Below are 25,075 nucleotides of genomic sequence, written 5' to 3'. Positions count from 1 at the left end.
TAACACGTATCATTACCTGTCTTATTCTGAAATGTATTCATTTTAAGTGCAAGGTTAGAGAATCGTATTTGTTTCCAGTGATTCACACAGTACAACTTTTCTTTTCCTCTACAGGACCAATTTATGCTGAAATGATACAGAACCTGCTTCTGCCAGTTCTTCAAAATAAGGAATGTAATTTGGTTCGTTATAATGTAATTAATGCATTACCCAATACAGCAGATTCTCTCATAGGGAGGGCTGCACACATTGCTGTTCTTGATTCAGAAATATTTTTAGAAAAATTCTTTCTCGTTGCTGCCCTAAAATATTTTCAGTAGAGAAAAGCATTGTAAGAGACTTGGTTATTACCTCATTAACAGATGAATCAAATAATGTGTGGTGTTAAAGTATAGCTGCAGCTGTATTTTAAGAGATATTTATACTTTTTATATGGAAGATAATTTATATCATCCACACTTAGGGCTTTTTAACATCAACTTTACTTTCTAGGTAATGTGGCTGTGCAATATTTTTTTATTTTGTTCTTTTTACTTTTCTATTTCTTAATTTTGGGTACCTAATTATTTGAAGATTAAAGTACAGTGCATACTTTTTGGTTGGTTTATTATTGGCTCAGACTACAGAAGTCAATGTTACTTGGCTACATTTTACAGGAGGCTTTAGATGCCAAAATAAATTGGATTTTAAAAATCAAATATGGTCTTACACGTTCAGTTGTCGTATTTTAGCACTGTAGGAAGTTTAACTGGAAACCCAATGAGCTGCTAAAATACTGGATATTTGAAAATGACTATATCTGTGAGTCTCGCAAAGACCATTACCGAGTTGTCTGTTCAGATATCACTACAGCTTAAGAGTTTTCTACAAAGTCATTATCATAATTGTTAAATGTGTTATGCCTGTGGGAATATATTTTCTACTGATCTCAAAACCATGTTAGTTTACATAGTCAATTTTATTACTGGAACTTCAGTTTTCAGAAGCAAATGGCAACTAAGGGGTTTTGAATGTTTAATGATAGCTGCCTTCAAATAATTGGGGTTTTGCAAACTGCGTTAAAATTGCTCCTTACTCTGTCAGTTCTTCAGACAAACCTGGACAGTTTTACGTGGACTTCCTTGTATGTACGTAAAATAAGTAAATGTTATAAATTTCTGCAATACTTTTATGAATTTAAGCAATTTTTAAATATTGTTAAAATGTTTTATTGACTACAAAGTATTGTAAATATAAATCAATACATCTTTAAATGGGACAATATTGTAAACTTTACCTGTTTAGTGATACAGATAAAATGTTTTTGATATACAGGAATGTTAAAGGTCTATTGACTTTCTACTGGTGCTGAATAGCATTAAGTTTGGTTTCTCCTTCCTTCCCTTTTCTCTGTTTCAGATAATAATTCACTAAAGGTGGGGGGGAAAGAGTTACATGTGCATTCACTAATTGTAATGATCATTTTTTGAAAACTATAAATTTGTTGTATAATGCATGTTTATTTTTAGCATTGTGTTATTGCATCTGGTGTTAATAAAATGAACAAATGACTCTAATGGAAGCAATTAAAGAAACTGAAATGTTCTGCTAATTACCAAAATTCTGGGGAGGCTTTTTTGTATATAATTAATAATTTTGTATTATTTGAAATGAATATAGCAATAATAGTTTATAATGAAGTGATTTTGCATTTGGTTTGTTAATACACTCTTTGTAATATTATTTTTTTCTCTGTAGTTTACAAGTTTCAGATGACCACCTACAGTTTGGCAATATACACACTTAAAAGAGTGTTTTATTAGAGTTGTATTAGGCAAGTCCTTACGACACAAAGATATTTTAAATACATTCCCACTCTAACAATGCCTACTTTTATTAATATTTTTTTTTTCCATTATGATGGCGCTAGTATGTTGTAAATATTTAAATTAAGTTTGACATCTCAGCTGTCTTTTGTTTAACACTGTTCTAGTAGTTGGCTAGCAGCTATATTTTTAATATCAGTTTAGGGAGCTAGATCTACAAAATGTTCCTTGATTCACAATGATGAAGTTAAATTACTCTTAGTACATAAGTATTTAGACGTTTCTGTCGCTACTGAAAAATGTGTCTTGCTGCATCTTTCTGGAAACCCGAAAGTGTAAAGCACGCTTTTGTGATTAGCAAAGTAGAAATATCCTTGCAGAAATAGCCACGGTTTTTAATTATTTTTTTTTAATAGTAGATCCCGTCCATGTAAGGAGGCTTGACTTTGATTTGTTTTTTGGGGAAAATGTGTGTTGCAGGCAATCCTGTGATATTTGCATGTAAGTTTATCAAGGAACAGGGCAAATGAAGAGAATGTTAACTTTTTCTCTCCTCTAATTTGTATTGCCCAGCGCAGTCCGTATGTAGCCCTCTCAGTCCTGCACGTTTTGTGGGGTTTGTTTAACATCTTGAAGCCTGAAAGGAACGGCAGCTACTTGTGTGCCATAAGACAGTAGTGAGTGGCACGATGACCCCAACCTCTCCTTGAAGCATATGCGGTTGTGCTTACAGACTGCGTGATACACTTGCAGTTGCTGCCTGAAAACACGCAATCTTGGGTGTTTTGGACAACTGCAGTGTGTTGCATGGCATACTCCTACTCCTGTGTATTTCTGCCTTCTGAGTACTACACAGAAATACGGACTCTTGCATACATAACTGAAAGTCGTCTGATGCAGTAGCAGCTATGAAGTGTTCCATCTCCCCCCTCCTCTGTTTGAATCAGGCCTTCACCTTCCTGCAGTGATAGTGACCTCTCCTTTACGCAGGTATCCTACAGCTGCTTCCAAGAGAATTATGCTGCTTACAGAATGAGAGATAACATTTAAGGTCTTAATGTTCCTTTAGAAAGCTGCTGGTCTCTTTTTCCCTGAAGGCAGTCGGCTGCTACTGGTATTTCACAAAGCTCTCATCGATATTATTAGGAGAGCATTGCATAAAATGAGATAGTGGCTGAACTTTTGTTTCCAAGTTGGGAAAAAGAGCTCTGTGGCAATGGCTTTGCTGCAGAGCCAAGAAATTCGACGCTGATGGAAAACCTTTCTCTGTAACCATGGAACACCCATCATTCCAAGCCAGTCTTATTTGCCCAGGTGTGTTGTTCAGATAACCAGGCTTCTTGACGTGGTCAGAGAGGAAGCTGGGGCGGGGGGGCAGGGGGTGGTGGTGTTTAGGCAGACTTGGTGTGCTTGCTTGCTGCCTGGGCCAGTGCTGGTTGCGGTACTTGCCAGGTAGCCCCTGTGGCCACCTTACCTTCTGGCTCATCTGAGCTGACCTGCTGCAGCGTTTGTGCGGGCTCCAAGTCTTCTGTCCCCTGCTTTTTAGAACAGCAAAGCATATGTGATTATTTGAGATAAATGATTGATAAGCAGAGGGAGGAAAACAAAAAAAAAAAAAAAAATTGCACTTCATCACAAAGTGGAAAATTCCTGTGGAATGTGCTACATTGGTATTTGCCAACGTTCAGATTTATTACCTCCGCAGCCATAAGGTCTAGACATACAGAATTCAGGAGTTAAAAGTGAATTTTGCTTTTTTACAGCAATACAATAAATGAAGACTAGGGAAAAAACTGTTTTGAAGACATCAGCTTATTTTTAGGTGGAAGAACAGTTCCTAATCAGTCGTACATTGCTATTTCATCCTTACTATTTGAGATTGCACATCAGCATGATTTTTCATGGATTTGTGTTAAACTGACAAGGAACAGAGCTTGCTATTACTTGGCAGCTGCAGACAGCTTGATATGAGTATTTTTAAGGTAAGGATTTTGTTATAGTTTTTACAGTATTGAGCACTTGCACGGTAAGTTCTTGAACTTCAAATAGATCTGGTGGGTTTTCCTGCTGCTTTTGGGCAGAATAGCATATTTTCTGCATGAGCCACCAATGTTCCTCTTTATTCTCTCTGATCTAGAGGCCCAGCATCTTGCTGTTAGAATAAAGAAAAGGATTTCCCATTATTTTTGGTCTCTGATGTCCAATTAACTGTGTTATAAAAAGCTGCTTGGGAAAATGTCACACATAAGGCAGTCAGTTAAATTTAATCACTTCCAGTGTCTAGGCCTTGCCAGATGTAGTGCAATAAACTCAATGAAGCATTGCTGCTGTTAATTTACCAGGGAGATTTACTTTCTTAAACTCTTCAGATGTGAACACAAAATGCTATTTGAGAGATTCTAGTCTCCAAGACCAGCTGAGTGCAAGTTATCTTCTGCAGTTTAGTATGTGCGGACAGTGTTTTGAATGCTGTTTTTATGGAAGAACAAGGTTAGCTGGAGGTGTTTGAAGAGTGACAAAAAGCAAACGTTCATAGAATGGTTCAGGTTGGAAGGGACCTTAAAGATCATACAGTTCCAACCCCCTACCATGGGCAGGGACACCTCCCACTAGACCAGGCTGCTCATAGCCCCATCCAGCCTGGCCTTGAACACTTCCAGGGATGGGGCATCCACAGCTTCCCTGGGCAACCTGTTCCAGTGCCTCACCACCCTCACAGTAACGAATCTCTACCGAATATGTAATCGACATCTCCCCTCTTTTAAGTTTAAAACCGTTACACCTTGTCCTATCACCACGCTCCCTGAAAAAGAGTCCCTCCCCATCCCTCCTGTAGGCCCCCTTTAGGTACTGAAAGGTCTGTAAGGTCTTCCCGGAGCCTTCTTTTCTCCAGGCTGAACAACCCCAGTTCTCTCAGCCTGTCTTCATAGGAGAGGTGCTCCAGCCCTCTGATCATCTTCGTGGATCACATCTGGACCAGGTCCAACAGGTCCCTTCCCTTCCTCTGCTGAGCCGTTCTTGTTGCCGTGTTCAAAACACTACCCGGCGCTAATTACCCGGAGCTCCGCGCCCGTGGGCCCAGATGTTACACTGAGAAGACAGCCGCGAGTGCCGCAAGCGCCTGACCCTTTATTTAAATGATTTTTCTGACAACTTTGAAGCGACACAGCTTTCTATCTGTGTTTTAAAGCCGGTGGAAGCGCCGCTGCCTTGACGGGAACGGCGTTTCCCGCCGCTCCCCCTCAGGCGGGCGAGCGGGGGCGGGGCTCGCGCGGCGTCCAATTGACGCCGCGCGAGCCCCGCCCCCGCTCGCCCGCCCCCGTTTGCGCCTGCGCAGTGCGCTCGTGTCCCGGCTCGGCGCGGCCATGGCTCTGCGGCTGCTGCGCGGCGCGGCCGGGGCGGCGAGTAAGAGGGGCGGGCGGAGGGCGGGAGGGGCTTGGCTTGTGCCGCTGAGGGGCTTTCCTACCTCCCCCCCCCGCAGCCCATCTTCCCCTTCCTCACGCAGGGGAGTTGGGAGCGAGGGGCGGCCGCCGGGCGGGAGTGTCGGCGCCGGTGTTGCTGAGGGGCGCCTAAGATGGCGGCGGGTGATGAGGGCCCTGCGACACCCGCGGTGTGGCCCCCCGCCTCTTCAGCCCTTGTTAGGGGCGGTGGGTTGCCCCTCGTATTTCTCTGTGCATTTCCTGCTTTTTTTTTTCCCCTCTAGATACTAATATTCTCCCCTGTATTGCAAAGCTATTCCTGTCAGGCCTCACTGTCGGTTCCAGAGGTTTTTCTCTCCCTGTCGTTTCTGCGGACTTTTAAACGGTAGTAAAATATTAAGCCGTGGTTTAATATTTGTAGAATAGCTGGAGGGAGGCTATAACTGCGGCTTTGTAAGTTACCGCTCTGTGTCCTTTATATGAGGAAATTAAGGTAGTTTGTTCATGGACAAACCTAGGCCGCAGGACAAATAAAGTAGCCTGCATAACTGTGTCTGTCCCACATGAACACACGCAACCTAGGCTGTTCTGTAGGGCTGCAGGTCAGGCAGGCCTTCTCCATCAAAAGTTGAGATTTGCGTGATGCTATTGGTACAATATTCCTGAAACAGACTGGTACACTATATGTTAATAGAAGAGCTGGGGAAAAATGTGCTGTTTGATGTTTCTGGCCCCTCCTAGGCTCTATTTGGCTGTTGGGTTCATGTCAAGATTTGGCTGATGCTCCTATCTCCCTAGCATCCCAGTTAGTGCCCAGCTCCCACTGCATGAATGTCTTTACTATCATAAATCACAGTCCGCAGGCCACTTCAGAAGACTGGATATTGTGGATGTTGGCTGTGCAGCAACTTTAAAGACTTAGGACTTTCAGATTATTTTGAAATTCAGCTATGTAATTAACAAATTGGATGACTTTGTGACTGCCCATAAAGGACAAGGGAGTCAAAGATCAGTTTGTAGAAGGGGGTTTACTGATAAAGTTGATTGCTCACCTTATCTTTTTCAGAGGTACTTTATGTTGAACTTCTGTCACCTCTGTGTCAAGAAGAATGTATTTGTGTCAATATCAAGTATTGCAAATAGGAAAATGGATTTTGCCTCTTCTCTGCTGACTGAGATAATCAGTTTCATATCAGTACCTTAATCTGACTTTTATTTGAACTTGGGCTAGATATATCAGCTTTAATTTAATTTTTCTAACTAAGTTCTCTTTTAGCTTGCTGAAGAATGACAAGATGCTTGTCAGAAAGATCCAATATATGCAGAAGGAGTAGATTCTTCACTGTTGATAGTCCATTATGTCATGCTTAAAGCAAAAAAAAAAAAAAAGATTCCTTTGGGGCATTGGCAGCAGTTGACAGGCATAATACAGTTTATGTGACTGTAGGGTTTGATGTTAAGGTTGTGGTATTTTAGGAGGTATGAATATGCTGATTCTGGGAATACAGGTGGATTGTTGGTTGGTGTGTATATATTTGAGTCAAATCCACGCTGCTTGAGAAGATTTGCTGATGTGATCTCTTCAGCAAGGTAGAAAAATAGTTCTTTCAAGTACTTAGCACCCAGGCCGGTACAGGGAGGATTTCTGTTTGAATATTCCTTATTAAGAAAAATCAGAGCTGCTTTAGGCACGTGTCCATAGCTAAAAAATTTTTAGAGCGTAGTTCATGCTCACTGTGGACATTTGGCTTTTTAGCCAAATGCAGAAGTATCAGTCATTTTGAGAGATCTTCGTAAGCAATTTTTAACTTGTTTATGACTCTTGAATTATTTATGACTTATGGTATCTGTGCACCTCCATTTTTATACTACTTGAAAGAACTTTAGGTATGGATATTAATAGGTTTTCTCCTACATTTAGGTTAAAAAAATGTTAGTAGGACTTTAAAGGAAAAAAGTTCATGCTTTGAATTAAAGCATTTGCACGCAGTTCTATAATTTAACTTAAATGTGCTCAAAGTTTGTCCTGCTTTTGACTACCAGCTGAATTATTTTACCATCATAAGGGAAGCCCAGCTATTCTCTACCAACATTCTGGAAAACCTGTTACTAAGGGAACAACGTGATTTTTTAAAAAAACTTTCCTTTGGGAAAGCAGAAGCTTTTTCTGACTCAAAAGCAGCTGGCAATGAGCCAAGACCTGGAAATCAGCAGGCTTCTTGGGGGAGGTTAGGAGTTCTCCAGGAAAACAGTGTACTGGTCTATGCTAGCATAATTACTGTTTAGAGTGTAAAACGCAAGAAGATAACAGTGAAGATAAGTTCAAGTAGTTTAAAATACACTGTTTATGTGAACTGAGTTATACAACTAACACAGTTCTGCCTGCATATGTTTCTAGGGCCAAAAATAATTATCTGTGCTGATTTCTTAGGTGTTTGTGAGTTGAATGTTAAAATAATATTTGGAATTTGTTTTCCTGTCCTCTGCTCCCTAGTTTCTGAAGTGAGGGTTTTTCAGAGGCGCTCTGAACAGTCACAGGTATTAAACTCTCACATTTATGCTGCGCGTGTCTGTTTGTTTGATAGAGTCATCGCTGCTTTGCAGCTCTCTGAGGAGTACCAGCTCTAAGACAAGAGGAAGATCGGAACCTGCTAAGCAGCCACTTAAGAAACCGAAGTTACCAGTAGGTCGATTTGATGAACCAGAGGAGTCCAGTATAGAGAGGGAACCCCTGGAAAGTAAGTCATGTTTTACAAAGTTGCAAGCCATGTTTTAAAGGCAAGAGCCTGAGCTGCAGTGCTGCTGAGTCAGTTTAAGAAGAGGGGTAGGCATTCAGCACCCATCAACATCACTTCCTAAGCTTAAGGGTTCTGAAAAAAACAGAGTGGCAGGGCAGTGGGCACAAGTTGGCAGCAAATGGCATATGAGGGAAAAAGTCTTCAGAACAAGGGTGGTCAAACATTGTAACAAGTCACCCAGAGAACCTGTGGTCCCTCTCCTTTTGGAGATACTCACATTTTCCCAGATGTCCTGACCTACTACCAGCCTTGCTTTGAGCAGAGCTGGGGCCAGGTGTCTGCTAAAGGTGCCTTCTGCCATAAACCGTTGCATGATTCTGAGAAGTGTAGGTGGTATTGGTCTATTATAGTCCAGCTATAAATGGTGGTAGTAAACTCATGAGGGCACCGTCTACTTTTTATTATCCAAAGAAGTCTGTTCTATTTCTTAGCCCACAAAAGATTTGTGGTTCATGCCGTATTTCGTGGTCAGTCTTTCTCTTAGTCTTGCAGGTAGCGTTTTGAAAAGCAACAAGAGATACTGAGTTTACTGAGCCGCTCAGTGAGGTCAGAGGAGACCTGATGAACTGCTGGTTGTGTTCTGTTCCAGTGACCTTAGTGGGGCCACATTTAGAGAACCTGACAAGATTGAGTCGCAGATACATCACCGAAGTCACTAGAATCATACACTTTTTTATCAGACAGGAGAAAGAATCTTTCGTCTTTCTTTCTAATTAGCTATCTTCCCTTAGCTAACAGTGCTAGTCATGCTCTATCTTATTCACCATAGCGTGATGTTCTGCTGCTGTTTAACAGTAGTGATAACCCATGTTTATCTATTTCGAGGTCTCTAGGACAAGCTTTTTTAATAGATCAATAGATCACTATGAATATCGAGATGACAGAATGACTGAAAAATTATAGTATCATCTCTGATGTGGCTGCAAGCAATTTCAGATTGTGACTCACTTGAGAACTGACTCAGAGTTGGAGTTAACTGTATAAGCAGCTATTTAATTCTTGTCCTTTTATTCACAAGAAAATAAATGCCAGCACTGCTTCATTTAAAACAAATGCATCATTATCTTTTGCTTTTTGCTTAGGTGTTCTAGGTTTAGAGCAAGATTCAATATTTCTTTTGGCTTTAAATTTATGTGTACCTGTATATTTTTTACACGTAACAACAGCAGTCGTTTGTTAAAATCCTATTTGTTAGAATCCATTGTGTTATTAGGAAAAAACGTAAGATTTTAAGCTGGCTGTTTGAATTCCCGGTGCTGTGTAGCTATCATGGAGAAATCTTTTGAGCTTCTGCATCCACTGTCAGCACATCAGTGGGGCTTGGATATTGGGATGATGACACCTACAAAATAATATTAGATGCATTTGTGCTCCTTGTACTGCCAGAGGTGTTCAAATGCTGACATTTCCTATCCTGGTCTGCGTGAATTTTTAAAGAGGCATCCCAATATGTTATTCTGTATAGCCTGTAGCTACACGAGTCTCCCTCCGTTACTGTCCTTTTTCTCTGCTCTCCAGGATTTCTGTTGTCCTTTCTCATTTTCAACCCTGCTCCTCATTATTTGTTTTGCGCACCAGGACTGAGGGATACGACTGAGGGAGCCCTGAGTTACACGTATATATGGGAGGCTCTGGACAATCAGCATGGCAAGGGGACGTGTAGGGTACAGTGAGCTTCAGGGAGCCCTGCGGTCTAGTGCAGGATGAGAAAACACTCCGCCTGGGGTGGTGCTGTGCCAAAAAAGTACTTTGTGGCTTGGTGATACCTAGTGGGATGGCTGTTGTGCAGCATGGGTGGCCTGAGTTACTACTCTTAAGAGAGGGCCCTGAGTAAGGGAGTACTGAGTAGTGTAAGGATGTTGACAGTGAGGTCCAGAAAGCTCCATGTGTTCGAGTAGGTGGCAGCTGGTAAGGTGCTGGGAATAGAAGAAGCAGGGCTGATGTGTAAGCTTAGCATGTCTCTTAGCAGAGAGATCTGAAAGTCACATTCATATATCACTTGCAAGGAGTCTTCCTCTCCTGAAAGGGCATAACAGTGATTTAGCGAGCTTAGGTTAAGTTTTAGAAGGTAAAAAGTCTAATTTTAGCTATTTAGGATTACTGTGACTGCAGTATCTAGTCTGGTGTTGATGAATATCAGCATGCTATTTCTTGAAAAACCTACCAGCTTCTGTGAAAACACGGTGTTTTAAGTACAAGAATAATAGAATCTTGACTAAAATTCAAGGTGAAATTAAAATCTGAGTGCTTAAAATTAGAGACCTAAAGAAAAACAGAAAGTGACCTGGTGTTTTAGACATGGTGAACGTATGTACAGCATATCTGAATGAGGCAAGTTTTCACTATGAATTCATGAGAAACTGTGGTGCTTTCATGCCTTTGGACATCGAGTTGCGTTTTTGTTTGCATAACTGAATATGGTCTCATATATGTTGCTGACTACAGTCACAGAACGCTCTGAAATTACTGTTGTATGACTCTGGGAAGTGTTTAACTCAAGGTTGCCCTTAAAAACAAAAGAGAATTGATTTTGTATTTGAAAATGAAACTGAGAGGCAAACATCGTAGATAGTGACATCTTTATATTTGTTAACATTATAGGCCTTTTAATGAACTTTCCCTGTCATTTTAGAATTCCCTGATGGAATCAATCCTGTTACAAAAGAGAGGGGTGGACCTAAAGGCCCTGAACCTACACGTTTCGGAGATTGGGAGAGAAAAGGACGTTGTATAGATTTTTAAAGTATAAATGTGTATTGCTAAAAAAATATTTCTAGTTGTTGAAAAATATAATGTACAGAAAAATCTCATCTGGATTTGTTGTGAAGCTTCTTGTTTCTGTCATGCTTGTGGTGAATGCTCTGAGAGATACTATGTAAATAAAACGTGATGCTGCAACTCAAGTTTTGGAGCTGTTATTTGCTCAATGTGCACATAATCTTTAATGTTCTTTACACTATGCAAGTATAGTGTTGTGAAATTGGTAGTGAGGATCTTACTGAGATGTATTAAGGGCTTGGATTTCTTTAGGTATTTAAACATTTATGTAGTGTCTTAAAAGTGCTGAAAGAGCTTTGCGGTTCATGACCGTTTATCAGAAGTACAGCCACCTCCAAGGAGATCAGTGTTTAGCTGATGTTCGCATTTAGCACAATGGTTGATTGGTAAAAGGCCCTTTAATCAAGAACCATCCCCTCTGTCTCCCTTAGAGTGGGTTGGGGTTTCTTTCCTGTTGGTGCAGAGGGGCCGGAAAGTCCCGTTTTCTCTCATCTCGGATTGACGGCTGTAAATGGCATGATGGAAATGGAGGCTTAATTCTGAGAGGGCCAGCTCATGATTGCAAGTAGTGTGAGGCTGCCCTCTATGCAGCTTTAGAATACTCTCCTTTATAACCTAGCTTATTACATGCTATTTGCATTATCTTTGCCTTGATAAATGGAGATGCCTGTTTGAAGGCTGGCTAAATGATGCTTGGGGAAAAATAACATTACTTTCTGATACCTTATGGTCAGAGGGGACTAATTACATTAGATGATCTAAATTTGCAGGTTTTAAAACTAAGTTACCTGGCATTGAACTAAATATCTTTCAGTCAGACTGAGCTCAGTTCTTCATTCAAGAATTTGCCTCGTTGTACATGCTGTAGTAGAGTGCAAATCCACCACTTGAGTGGGTACTTATTAATAAGAACAAGCTGTCATTATTAAAACATGTGAACATATGCTCTATTTATTTCTGTGCAAGTTCTTTTTGATAGCCTAAACAAATGGATCTTCTCTAGTCTTCAACTGTAAATGTTTTCTTCATCCCTTTGTGTTTCCTTCCTGGTGTTTTGCTGATTTTTCAACCTCTCTTTTACGCTACAGCTTATATATTTACTGTATTAATTTATTAATAAAAATTAATAATGTTTTTAATTATTTTTAAATAATTTAAATAATTTAAAATTTAAAAATTAATTTAAAAAATTAATAATAAAAAATAATAATAAAAAAATAATACTGTAATAAATTTTATATATTATCCGCTTTTGCCACAGTGGGGTTTAGAACGGAATAAACGTTTCCTGGAGAGCCCAGGACAGTCTCCTGGTTTATGGCCTACATTTCTTTTCTGTATGGATATTTTTGGCTTTTGCTATGCCAAAAGCAAGTTGTACTCGAACGAAAGTCAGCGTTAATTCATGATTTCTATTGTTTTGCGTTACACTGGCTCTGTGTAAGAACACATGGCTTTGCTCGGCTTTGCCTTTTGCCTGATTTTATTAGAACATTAAAATGTGTTAGCCCTATCACAAATCTGTACAACCTCCCTAAAAACTCATCTGACTTGTAGCCACTGGGAAGCTCCTCTTTGGAACCTGTCAGTTTGTATACCCACCGTGTATTTTCACAGATTTTGTTTATCACAAACATCTTGTGAGTTAACGTGTTTGACTTGCTGCGGCAATGCTGCAACCAAATACCTCGCTGAAGAGCAAAATGAGGTTTACTCAAGCCCATTTTTCATAAAGGATGTTAACTAGTGGTAATTACATTTTGAACCTTTCATCTTCTGTAAATTTAAATTCTGCAGCATGGTTTGGATATTCGAAAATGGGTTGATTCATTCTAGTTGCCCTTCTGTAGTGCAAAAGTTCCGTTTTCCCCAAATCTATTGAAATTTTCAGTTACCTAAAGGTATGCTGGGTCAGCTATCTTTAATGTATGCTGGTTATTAAAATACTTATTTCTAGCAATGCTTTGGCTCTTCAGTTGCTAGTGGGTTGGAAAATACTTCATCACACAATACACCACCTTTGCAAATAGGAAGCAGAAATTTTAATTGGAAACTTCTGCCTTTTCTGCATCGTTATTAATAGGCTTAGCATCATAATTAGCAAAGAGGCAGTAATGCTACCACAGTTACTTTATTTTTGAATTCTAAATCTTACTCTCCTTATCCATGGATTGTTGCATGAGTTCATTATCTTTTCTTGCCAGGTTTTACTCTTCCCAGCACACAGTCCATGAAAGTTTGCCTAGTTCCGCTTGTTTACATTCCTGATTTTCAATTCTAATTGCTGCCTTCAGCACAGACTGCAGCTGCAGTCTTTCCTGCCTGCAGAATCGCGCCTTTTTGATTTGGCATAGATAGAACTGGTTTCATTTTTCCACGGCTTTCTTTATGTTTCAGTAGTTATCTTCAGTCTTGCCCTGTTTTGTGGTGAAGGGCTGACCTGAGTGCTGTTGAGGTCCCTGCGTGTCTGCTCTCATGCAGGTGACAAGTGCTGCTGTGGGAGCCACAGGCAGTGGGTCGTTCCTGCTGGAGGTCAGGCAGGTCCTAGGCTCTCCCTGCCCACATCCGTGGAGCACCTGGGTTTGGAAGCTGCCTCTGAGAGCACTCTCTGTACCAACAAGACAGAGTGCCTCACAAAGGCAGGGATTTTGCTTTCTTTCAAAAAATCAAAAGGCTCTTGCTAATCAGCGTTGTAAATAGCTGTCAAGGAGCTGGCACTCAGGAAATAGATGTTACCACTTCAATCTGGAGGAGCTGCAGGCCTTTTTTATCACCTCCCAGGCCAGTGCCAGTAACCACCAAGTATTTGCATCATTTGGTTAGGGAATGTATCAATGAAAGATAAGAAACTGAACGTTTCGGCAAAATAACACGTAACAGTGTGGTCTGGCAGTGTGGCAGGTACCAAAAAGAGGAGCCCTAGGGTCCGGTAATAATTAAGTCCAAAATAGCATTCTGTGATGCTGCAAAATCGCTTGTGGTATCTGTCAAAACCAATAATGGTTTGAATGCAACAACCGATACAATAATATGGTAGGGCATAAACGATCATTTCTGTTATGTTTTCTTGCAGTGTCTGCAGTTAGCAGAGAAGCACTTCAGCACTTTTTCAGCTCTGAAAGACTTTCAGTGCCGTCTTCCTGCTCTTCCCAGATGATTAATATTAGCAATCCACTGGGATATAGCATTAGGGTAAAGTGATGGCTTGTGGCATTAGCCATTAGATTGGCCACAGGTATGTTTTTATCATAAATATGGATTGGATCTATTTTTGTAGCTCTTTTTGTTAGTATAACTGTGTAAACCAGCAGGGGTTGTATCCATTTTCTGTTAAATTTCTGGAAGACAAAGGAAAACTGTTCTGCCTGTGTAAGCAAATTCTTGTAGTACTGGAGGATGTATGCTGCTCCGTTTTGTTTTCTTTGCTAAAAAGCTCTATGTTGCGTTTCTGCAGTAGGTTTTCTCTTTTAAACTTGTTTCTGCTAGTTAGCATAGATACATATGGTACATTATTAAAATTATGAAGCCTTTATTGTTTGAAGGAATCGCTCTGTAATTACTTTATTACAAAATATATAAAGTTGCACTCTACAGTTAAAGAAAATGATTGCTATATATTGCCTTGTTTGGAAAGCATATATTTCAGTGCTGATTTTAATAAGGTAAAATGCAAGGTTTATTATATAGTTGAATCAGAGTAAAATTACCCTTTATGTAGCAGATGTTTGTAAAGGACCATAGAATGTTGATATAAAACTTTACTCCTTCGGTTGACTGCAGTAAATGATCACAATCTTTAGTGACAGTCATGTTACATGTCTTTTTATGACACTTATTTTGGTATTGTTATTTAAAAAGAACCACACCTTGTTTTGAAGTGTCAGGAAAATAGTAAAACTGTGTAATTCTATATAAGAGAAGAGGATTTGGAAGTTCTGTGGTTTTTGTAATTGTTCATCAGTCACTAGAGTGGAATCAAGCATATCAAAGCACAAGGAAATGATTTGAGATGTGTTTCTGTGTGCTGATGGTGATCGAAACCATAAAAATTTGTGGATACTTTCATGCTTTTATAACATGCAATATCAAAACAGCTTTGCTTGGCTGGTGTTCGGTGTTTCATGTCGGACCAGCGGAGATGTGCAGTCCCGTGCACATAGACATTGCTGTGCCCGTGTTCCTTCTTACATCTTGGTCACTGGTGGCCGTGGGTAGTCGTGTGTAATTTTCCCAAGGACTTTTGTTGCAGAAAGGGTGGGACAGTAGAAATTGAATCATAATTATAAAATTCGGTTTTGGCAAATCCTGAGAATAAAACAAGTGCTGCGAAGCGCGTAACTAATGAAGTCCTGTTTCCTGTGAATGTCTTACATCTCCTGTAGATCCTGTGTCTATCTCCATGTTCCCTTGTTGATTGACATTATCTCCACCAGGCAAGAGACAGGGCATCTTTCTGCCCATCTTTTCCACCTGGGAGCATTATTTGGACCCCTTTCCCAGACACTGATTTTCACAGAGCTTGCAAGAACTTAATTACCATGGAAACTCTTCTTTACACCTTTTCAGAAAGGTTGAAGTTACTCACTGGCTCTGGCAGGGGGGTTGGACTAGATGATCTTCAGAGGTCTCTTCCAACCCTTATCATTCTGTGATTCTGTGTGTGATTCAGAAGTCATGGGGCAGTGCAGATACTGCCTTCCCATCCTTTGGAAACCAAACTGATGAATAACTTTGACCACATGTATTTTCTTCAAAAGCATTCAGCATCTCTCTGCGTTTTCTACTGTGGGAACGGATTTATATTTTTTCCCCTCAAAGAACATCAAAAGTGCTAATTAAAGCTTACAGCATTAAGACTGTGACATGCATTTTCCAGGCATTAAGGCTCCCAGTCAGCTACAGTCTTGGGCCTGTAAAAAATCACGTATTTTAATGTTGCCATTTTTAGGATGAGAGTGCTCAAAGAAACTCTTTAAGGTCCTTACTTAACAAATTAATTTATAATAAAAGCTGACATACCAGGCCATCAAAACACAGTTGTAATTTTCAAATGTTAGTCTCTGACAAAAATTAGGTGAGCTATGAAATGAACTGGTGGTCAGGTTATTTCTGGAAGCCAGATACTGAACTGTTATTTACACTGGGACTCTCTCCCAGTCAGCTGCTTTAAAATTACGTGACTTATCTAGCCATCTGTGCTTGCTTTGTAATTAGTTGCAGTGGAGGGAGATACCTCTAAAAAGTAGTCCGTCTTAGTACGAGGAGATGAATTCTTCCTTACAAATGGTGAATGGGAGGAAGTTTTAAGTGTGTCCTCTCCACTAACAGCTGCCCCAATAGCTGTCCTAAGCCAGATACTATTAGACAGGTGAAGTCGAATGCATCAGCGTTGTGGTGGCGACAGCAGAGAAGCCAGGGAGGGTCCCAGTGAACATGAGGTGTGAACCACTCACTTCTCTCTCAGAGGGAGGGTTGTACGGAGGCAACAGGACCTGCAGTGCTTTTGCTGCCGGTGCCCTTCCCAGAGGCTGCTGGCAGGGAAGGGGACATTCGGGGCCAGCTCTTAGGCACCTCGTAAAAGAGAGTTTTCTTCCCTTAAAAAGAGAGGGAGAAGGCTGAAGCTAAGACTTTAAATTCCTTCTGTCTATCCACCTCCCAAACAAATGCCTAAAGCATCATATAACCAAGAGGGTAACACTTGATATATTTATACCTGGGTGACAGCAAGTATCTCAAATCTAGGAATTTGTGGGGTTTTTTTCCCTAGTAAGGAAAGGGTGAAGTGCGTCAAACTAACAACTAAGCTGTCTTCATCCAATATGCTGCTGAAAGAGAGGGAGCCAATATCAAGATAAAACTGTCAGACTAGAAAAAAATGAATGTATTTGCTTAACAAACCCTTAGTCTGTGTGACTTCCTTGTGAAAGGTTAAGGAACAAAGGATGGTATGTTTCCAGTTGCCATTTGAAAGATGGGGAAAATTTCACCGTCTCCTAGAAGATACACGAGGAAATGTTGCTGAGCTCAGGCAACATTCTGCTTTTAGGCTATTTTTTTATCCCAGGGCTTTCACTTGCAAGTTCTACAGTATGTATGTGTGATCTTTAGACAGATTTTTTCCCAGATGTTTTTCTTGAGATAGGACTGCAGGATAATGATAGGTAGCTGTTTGGTCTGGCAGGCATATTGCTTCATCCTTGGTGATGTCATTTTTTCTGCCTGGTAATGACAGCTACAACTCTTTTATTATTAAATTGCGTGTTATTTAATCCTGCTTTTAATTTGTGCCATCCTTGAAGCCATTTTTTGATAGGTTCCCTTAGTTCCTCTGAAGTAATAACAAGATACTTCACAAAATTAATCACGAATTGCAAATATTTCTCCCTCTCCCTCCTTTCTCTGAAGGAAATCTTTTGATAATTTGTATTTTGTATGTGAAGATCTTGTTGGTAGCCAAATAAAAAAAGGTAAGTCCCATGGACTGGAACAGTTGCATCTGACTCTCAAATTCAAGTTCATTATTCTATTAAAATGGAGCCCTCGTGGGAAGTTAAGGATGCAAAGAGGGAGAAAGAGATGCCTCTAACAAGTACCACCAGTATCCCTGAAAGTTTTGCACATAAACCCAAACTCATTTTAAGGCCACCTTTGATTGGGCACTGGTGAAGGTGGCTTAGCTGTTAGGTTATGTTACTGAATATTATTAAATACATTATATATATTTTTCAGAGCAGGTGGCTGTGGTCCGGTCTGTCCAATATGGACATTCAGGTACGTCGGGGCAGTCCCAAAACAAGTCACTGAGGCGATTTGTAGAGGTCAATGGCTTGGTTTGCACAGAGAAATCCTGAGCTAAGGCAGCACAGATCTGCCTAGCAGGTACATTCGTGGCTCACCTGTGAATGGCTGCAGGTGGAACCATCTCTCAATTGGCACAGAGCTTTGGGTAAATGGGCTTCCCATAACATAGTGACATCATCAGTGACGCACATGCCTGCTACACATGATGTCAGCTCAGATGCTGGACCTGACTTTTCCATTTGAGCACCAACACAGTTGCTTGGAATAGGGCGAGGTTGATCCCTGAGCCAGGCAGTTACCTTCTGGTCCTACACATCACCTCCAATTTGAAGATAAGCTGGGATTTATTCCTCCTTAAGCACAGAGATCTCAAAGAAGCCGTTGTTTCCAGAGATGTGCTGCATCCTCTTCGTCCCTTGGCTCAGGAAGACCTCTGATGGGAGAGCACCTGGCAGGGAGAGGCTGAATCACACACTAAGCAGGTGCAGGAGAGCAGGCAAATGCGCGTTTGGGCAGCTGACGACCAGATGGTCCTTTTTGCAAAACCTTTTTTGTAGTGAAGTGTGGATAATACTGGCCATATCACAGAGGCTTGCGGTGCTCCGCAAACCCTGTGCAAGGAGAAAAAATGGAATACTCTAAGCAGGATTTGCACAGCGATTGTGGGGCTTTGCAGGAAGCCAGAAAGTGCAACGGTACGGGGATGCAAGGGAAGAAAAAGTATTTCATCTCCCCATATTATTGAAAATAAGGGGGGAGAATGAGATGTCCGGAGCATTAGGCTAATGTTCTGTGTCACTATACACTATACCTCTGTGTGTGTATCACTAACTAGCAGTTATATATTGTATATATTGCAGTACTTAACGCCTTAAAATGCCTCATTTTGTCTGTTCTCTGGGCCACCGCCTCATATACTTTGGGGCTGAAAAGAATTTTTTGGTTGTTGCCACCAGTGGCAGTTAATTGTGCCAGGGCAGACAGGCACCTGAGCAGGGGAAGGCAGTTGCCCAGGAAGGGGTGACAACCATTGCCTGAAAGGAGCATCGTGGGAGCACCTCGGCAGCCTGGCCTGTGCGGGCAGTGCAGAGGTCCGCGTGCGCTTGCAGCAGCGAATGGTCTGACCTTTGCCCGCAGACACTGGCTGCAGGCACGGAGGGAGGGGAGGCAGGAGTAGTGTCCCCATCCAGACTGGCACCAGGCCTGGGCTAAACTGCTGCTGGGGCTGGACCCTGAATCCCAGCACACACATCTGTGTTTACGGAGTCCTTCTTTCCATTCCTGAATGGCAAAGCCACTGAAACATCTAACTGACCTTTTCTCCTAGTCTTTTCCTTGTTGCAGCAGGTGCTGCAGTCCTGGTCCGGCAGGGACTCCTGCAGTTCAGAAAAACCCCAGCTGACCAAGGAAGTCCCTCAGCACGTCCCTCCATGTGCACCTTCTTTAGCCTGAAATGTTCTGAGCTTGACCTGACAGCATGTGGAGCTGAGCGGTTGTTCCTCACTAAGAAGAATGGTCCTGACCTACAGTGCTGCATACCTTTGCAAGTCCGGTCATCAGAAGAAAATGGAAAACTGACTCATTTATTTTATACCATAACAAAACTTTCAATTCTTATCTCTTTTTTGTGCTCTTCCATCTCTGCTTTTACATGTATCTGAAAGATGCCTATAAGAAAACTGGAGAGGGACTTTTTACAAGGGCATGTAGTGATAGGATGAGGGGTAATGGCTTCAAACTGAGAGGGTAGATTTAGATTAGAAATCAGGAAGAAATTTTTCACTATGAGGGTGGTGAGACACTGGAACAGGTTGCCCAGAGAAGCTGTGGCTGCCCCATCCCTGGAAGTGTTCAAGGCCATGTTGGACGGGGCTTTGAGCAGCCTGGTCTAGTGGGAGGTGTCCCTGCCCAGGGCAGGGGGGTGGGAACTAGATGATCTTTAAGGTCTAGATGATCTTGGAAACAACCTAAACCATTCTATGATTCTATGATCCCAGGATTTTCCCTGTCATAGCAGTGCATGAGTTTTTTCTTTCAGTTTATGGAAACAAAAAAGGGTTATGTCCTTTCAGATTTTGTTGAAAGAGGGGCTGATGGCAGAGCAGCATTAATGATGGTGCTGACATCATTTTAGACCACACTGGCACTGGAAAACATGACATTGGTTTGTTATCCCTGAGCAGAGGAAAGAACAACTGCTCCTGGTCTTTGGGAGGAAATTAATGCATGGAGTTTACTTCATCATCTGCCGATTGCTGGCAGAGAAATGGTAAGGTATGGAATGATGAGTGGGGGTGGGGAAATTTGGCAAGACACCCCTTTGACATTTTGGGCTGCCTGGTCTATAGGAAATTGTCATACAAACTAATTTGGGAATAGCAGCCCAAATGTCACTTTGTAATCCACAGAACCCTTTCCATCTGCTGTACTTCAACAGCCAGACACATATGCATAAAACTTCAGAAGTGGTCTGGATGTCGTAGAGTTCCTGGACACACAACAAACTTTTCCTAAGCCTGTGTTGTTGGCCTTATTTTTATTTTTATTTTTTGAAGTTAGGCTATCTCCAAGGAATTTGCCCTATCAGATAGAGTTTTAGCATAATATGCTGCTTTGCAAGACTCAGGGACAAGAGGCCTGGATTTCCCGTAGATTCTGGGAAGGGCTCAGTGTACTGGGGACTGGCCACTGATGCCTTGGTAATTTCTTGATGCTGATTGGCACGTGGGGGTTATTTTTACTTAGTACCTGAGGAGCGGAACACACTACAGTGCATCACCGGTGGGACTTCTGTGGGAAGCCAGTCAGCTTAGTTTCCTGTGAACGGTAAGAGATGTAGAGTACGACTGAGCGTATCAGTAAATGTCACAGCCCCATCTCATGCATCCTCTATGCCGCATCCAATCCCAAATTCATCTTTTTCTATCACCTCTTTCCCAGTACTTTCAGCTGTCTTCCCCCATTCCTTGTCTATGGGCTGGGCAAACCAAAGCAGCTGCAGAATGTATGAGTCACTCTGCTTTCCTGCTATCCCATGGAGATGCAGGATGAATCCCAACATTGTCCTCTCTGGGGGCAGATAGGCTCCGTAGGCTGCTGAGCCCAAATTGTCCTCTGAGCTACCTGAGTGCTCTCAGCCACCACACAGGTGGCCGTTGGGACTCCCAGCATTTCCTGCCAAGTACTAGACACGTGGTTCTCCTCGCTGGTCTTCTTGGGCAAGACAAAATGTGTATGTTGTTCCTTTCCATGGAAGGAAATTATTTCAATAACAGCCTCCCACGCAGAGCTGAAAATAAAAATTGTAACCGTTTCTAGAACATGAATATCTACATACATTTGCATACCCCTAGTCACCCACATATAAATACCTAATACAGAAATATTTGCAGATTTCATCCCTCTGTGGGAGGTTGGCACTTCCTGAAACCATTGCATCAAAACCGGATAGGTAACAGTTATAATAAAATATTTTATGTAGTAAAACTACAGCTAATAGTGTTTCTTCTGGAGTTCGGTTAGTTTATAAATATATTGTATCATTTTGAAAACTGAAAAAGTTACAGGCAGATCAAGACTGGCATAAAAAGCAAATACTGAAGTCTCATCACTACTGAGAAGTTGTTTAACAAATGCACATTTTTTGTGGTCATGAAAGAGGAATCCTGATGGGACACGCCAAACTGTAAAAGAACTGATAGTATCTGCTGGAACTATACCCAAAATCCAGCTAGGCCAGTATCCGTCATCTGCCCGAGGTATCACCCAGTGCTTTGGCTGAAGTCCCCTGGTGGCAGGCATTGTCGAACAACGCTGGGACAATTTTCTGTTTCAGTCTTCCATTATCTCTGACCATGGTCTCACAGTTTAGCTTTTAAGCATATGGAGTTTTTGGGTACAGTTCTCTTTCAGGCCCCGGGTTTCCCAAGCAGTCCTGTGTCTTTTACACAAAATAAATTGGCGAGAGAGAGAACTAAATTCGCTTTGGAAACAATTTAGGGAGCATTGGATCAGCTTCTCCTTTGAGATTGTTTCTTACAGTTGATTTTTTAATGCTCTGATTAGTCAAGAGGACTTGTAGTGTTTCCTAAGTGGAAAAAGATAGTCAATAAAAAGATAAACATCATTAAAGAAAGTAATATAGCGAATAAATTTAAGATCAACTGTAATGTTTCTACTGACTTTAATGTATGTGAGACTGAATCCAATGTGAATAAAGATTTTTTTTTTCCTCATTGCAAATACTCAGCTGAAGCCACAAGAAGGCATGTTGGGCATTTCTTATTTGTAATAACAATGTCATTATGTTTTTAGAGTAATGGGAGAAGAAAATTTGAAATGCTGTCAGTGGAGAAAGCTCTCTGAGTATATCAGTCTTTTGCTTAGTTCTGTTTTCAAAATTTACACTCATAGGCGAATCTGCTTTTGCCTATTTATATGGCATTTAATCCTATTCCTGTAAGTTATTTTTATAACTTTTATTTCCACCTGAAATTCTAATATGAACAGCATCAAATTTCCATGATCTGTATCTCACCCTCTAATTGCACGTGCCAAAACATGAGGTTGGAGGACTACGTCTCTTTTGGTTGCTCCCCTGGTATGCACAGGTTGATGTATCCCTGACATTAAAAAACATTTTCTGGCCAAATGTAGTCCATAGTTCTTACCCTTCTTATCCAGCTGAGGCTTGTGCAGCTTCTGTACCTCGTGGTGTTTGCTCTTCTCCTTGTAGGCTGTATTGCTGTTCTGCAACGGTCACAGAACTGGCCACAAAAGGCTTCCTTTGAATCATCAGTAAACAATGGGAAGAATCTGGAAAATCTGTAGAGCCTAATACTTGATAATCAATGTTCTCTCAGTGTGTGGTCAACAGTGTTCAGAGGGCTGCGTCATATGAACTAAACCACATCAGTCATGGCTGAAGTGTGTTTAAGAACAAGAAAAACAAGGCAGAGTGCAAGAACAATGAAGATTGTGTGTGTGAATGAATTTATTATAGTTGGCTGATGCTGGGGAATGCCAGTTACTGCACGGGGTAAGGAATTAGGGTCTGCAGAGGACAACAGTAATTAAAAATTTCTTTGGAAATATACTTGTATGCATACCCCTTACTTCTTGAGTAAGAATTAACTCAAATGCAATATATTCACGTAGTTTACCTTCCTAAAGAAGTGTACAGGTATTAATACTCTTGGACGCCACTCAGATATTTTTCAAGGCAAAGAAACGTGGATACTGTGTGCAGCCTGAGAAAGCATCACAGCGAAGACTAAGTGCTGAGGTCCCAGGCTGCTCTCCAGGCTGCTGACACTGTTGCTGTGGGTTCATTGTTACATTAACATGTGCCTCTCTTCTCCCTCAAAGAAGAAACAGCTATTGGAAGAATTTTGGAGAAATTATTGATGTAAAAACCCTTACAGTAAGAAGAATGGGTTATTTTCATTGCAGATAGAAGACAATGCAAGCTGAAATACATTAAGAGAATCAATGATGAACACAAGCATCCTGGCCGGGACGACACATAACATCAACAACAGTTTGCACAACTGGAGACATCTGAGCAAAATGTGAGATAACACTGTTCAGCCAGGTGAAGGTCAACCTGTTTGTGAAGGAAAGAGTCTGTTTCTCAGACGCCCTATCAGTCAACATCTGCAGGCTCTTCCATACAGCACAGGGGCACGCGTCAGAGAAAGCTTCTTAACTGGGCTCCACTACAGGCCACGCAGGAGGAGAGAGAAGCGGGAGAAGACTGATAAGCTGCATCTCTCAGTTAGACTGAGGTGAAAGCAAACACATGCTGTCCTCAGGCAAGTGACATCTTGGAAACATCAGCTAAACCCCTGATTTTAACACATTAAACCACGTGTGTCACATCCAGACCGTCTACAGTGTGTGGATACTTTGTCAGTTCTTAGGCATCTTCCTCAGAACGTTATCTCTGCGTGTGACCAAAATAAATCTTCTTGGAAGGAACAACCTCATGAGTGCTTGTGCAACACCTTAGGCTCTTTTAACCACTTTAAAGCAGTTCTTTTCTGTAACACTTAATATTTTTTCTCAGTTTTTACCCTTCCTGGAATTTTCTTTTTTTGTTAGGGTTTCATTAACATTAACATCAGCTTAGTTGAGGAAGGAGAAATCCCATTTCTTCTTAATTTCAATTTACTATCAAGTTCTTCACTTTTCTAATAAAAGCCAATATTTTTTCCTAGTGTTTATGCTAAAAGTACAGTTTAAACAAATTGCATCTATGGAAGTTGTTTTATCTGAAGATGTAAAGGAAAAGAATAGGATTCCTCACAGCAATCATTCACTAGTAACAAAGGTTCAAATTCTACCAACCATGTAGATTTCATCTGATACATTTTTAAATGTTTTCCTTCATCCACATTGGTATTTAAAAAAGTAAAAATACTTAAAAAAAATTGTTCTCTATTTTCAGTTTACTAAAAAGGGGCTTTTCCATAGCAGAAAATATGACCTTTTGGTTCTGACCACAGATGAAAGATGGTAGCCTTAGGACCAAAACAGAAGGCTGCACCTCTGCATATCGACACCCCACAGCTGAAGCAAAGCGTGTAGAGCACCCAGTGCATGCATTTTCAAGCCCAGCTTGTACCCACCAACTGTGCACCTCTCGGCTGGAGACCAGCTCTGCAGGCTCTGCGGTCTTCACCCTAGTTTTCTGAGGGGCAAGAACTTCTCAAACTTCATGAAATCCTGCTGGCTGCAAACTGGCTTTAGCTGCAGCTCAGGCTCCTGCAGCCTCAGGGCGTTGGGGACTCACGAAGCCTTTTGCTGTAGATCCCCTGCCTGAGCTGGCAGAGCTGCCCACACATCATCAGGCAGTAGTAGCATTTTTCTGTCATCTGCTTTTTCTCATACTGATGGCTCTTGCAGTATTCCTCACAGACAAAGTAATCTGGAAATATGCATCAGGCTGTTTCCTAATGCCCCCAAACTGGTTTGTGAATTAGGTACATGTAGAGTACTGGTCTTCAACTTAAGAGGTTCGGAATCTAAGACACATGGGGTATTTTAGTCTCAGCCAGAAATGGGATCAGAAGTGGGAAAACCTGCTTACCTTCCAATTCCGCTCCCCCCGATGCATATTCTTAGGAGCTGCGATTCCAGGATAAGTCATGCCAGAAACCCTCCTGTATCTAGAAACAGCTTGATGCTGTAAAGGGTCAACAAAGTGAGACAGCTGCTCTCAAGTGCAGGAAGCAAGTGTTTCCTTGAACCACAAAATCCATGCCATCTTCTAAAAGTAACTACAAAGCAGGTATTTCAGAACAAACAAGTGAGCACAAGGCAAACGCTTTCACCTTAATCCAAGCTCAGGGATGCAGGACTTGATAACAAAATGTTCTTTAGCAGCATTTCACCTCTATAAATCTGATTATCACTTTAAAAGGAGGCCAGTACATTATCTTTGTCTTATAGATGGGGAAGCTAAGCCCTTGGA

The 25,075-nt window shown here is 41.3% G+C and overlaps 2 protein-coding genes across 5 annotated transcripts in view; both read left to right on the top strand.

The window, feature by feature from the left end:
* FAM135A (family with sequence similarity 135 member A) overlaps positions 1–1,574 on the top strand; it is a 97,636-nt gene extending 96,062 nt beyond the window's left edge. For 3 of the 4 annotated variants that reach the window (XM_063330238.1, XM_063330239.1, XM_063330237.1), the window contains one exon: positions 115–1,574. In XM_063330238.1, the coding sequence (XP_063186308.1) occupies positions 115–320 (206 nt within the window). In that variant the 3' untranslated portion in view covers positions 321–1,574. The remainder of the gene's footprint in view (positions 1–114) is intronic. The other variant, XR_010070435.1, reaches the window with a different exon arrangement.
* Positions 1,575–5,132: 3,558 nt separating this feature from the next.
* Positions 5,133–10,920, top strand: SDHAF4 (succinate dehydrogenase complex assembly factor 4). Its single transcript, XM_063330236.1, has 3 exons — positions 5,133–5,210; positions 7,810–7,962; positions 10,655–10,920. Exons 1-3 carry the CDS (start codon positions 5,171–5,173, stop codon positions 10,762–10,764), a joined length of 303 nt encoding a protein of 100 aa, XP_063186306.1. The 5' UTR covers positions 5,133–5,170; the 3' UTR covers positions 10,765–10,920.
* The last annotated feature ends 14,155 nt before the right edge of the window (positions 10,921–25,075 follow it).

The sequence above is a fragment of the Chroicocephalus ridibundus genome, chromosome 3 (assembly GCF_963924245.1).
Source record: "Chroicocephalus ridibundus chromosome 3, bChrRid1.1, whole genome shotgun sequence".
In the NCBI taxonomy this organism is placed as follows: domain Eukaryota; kingdom Metazoa; phylum Chordata; class Aves; order Charadriiformes; family Laridae; genus Chroicocephalus; species Chroicocephalus ridibundus.
The sequence above is the reverse complement of the archived record's forward strand: the minus strand, read 5'-3'. Positions and strand labels throughout refer to the sequence as shown.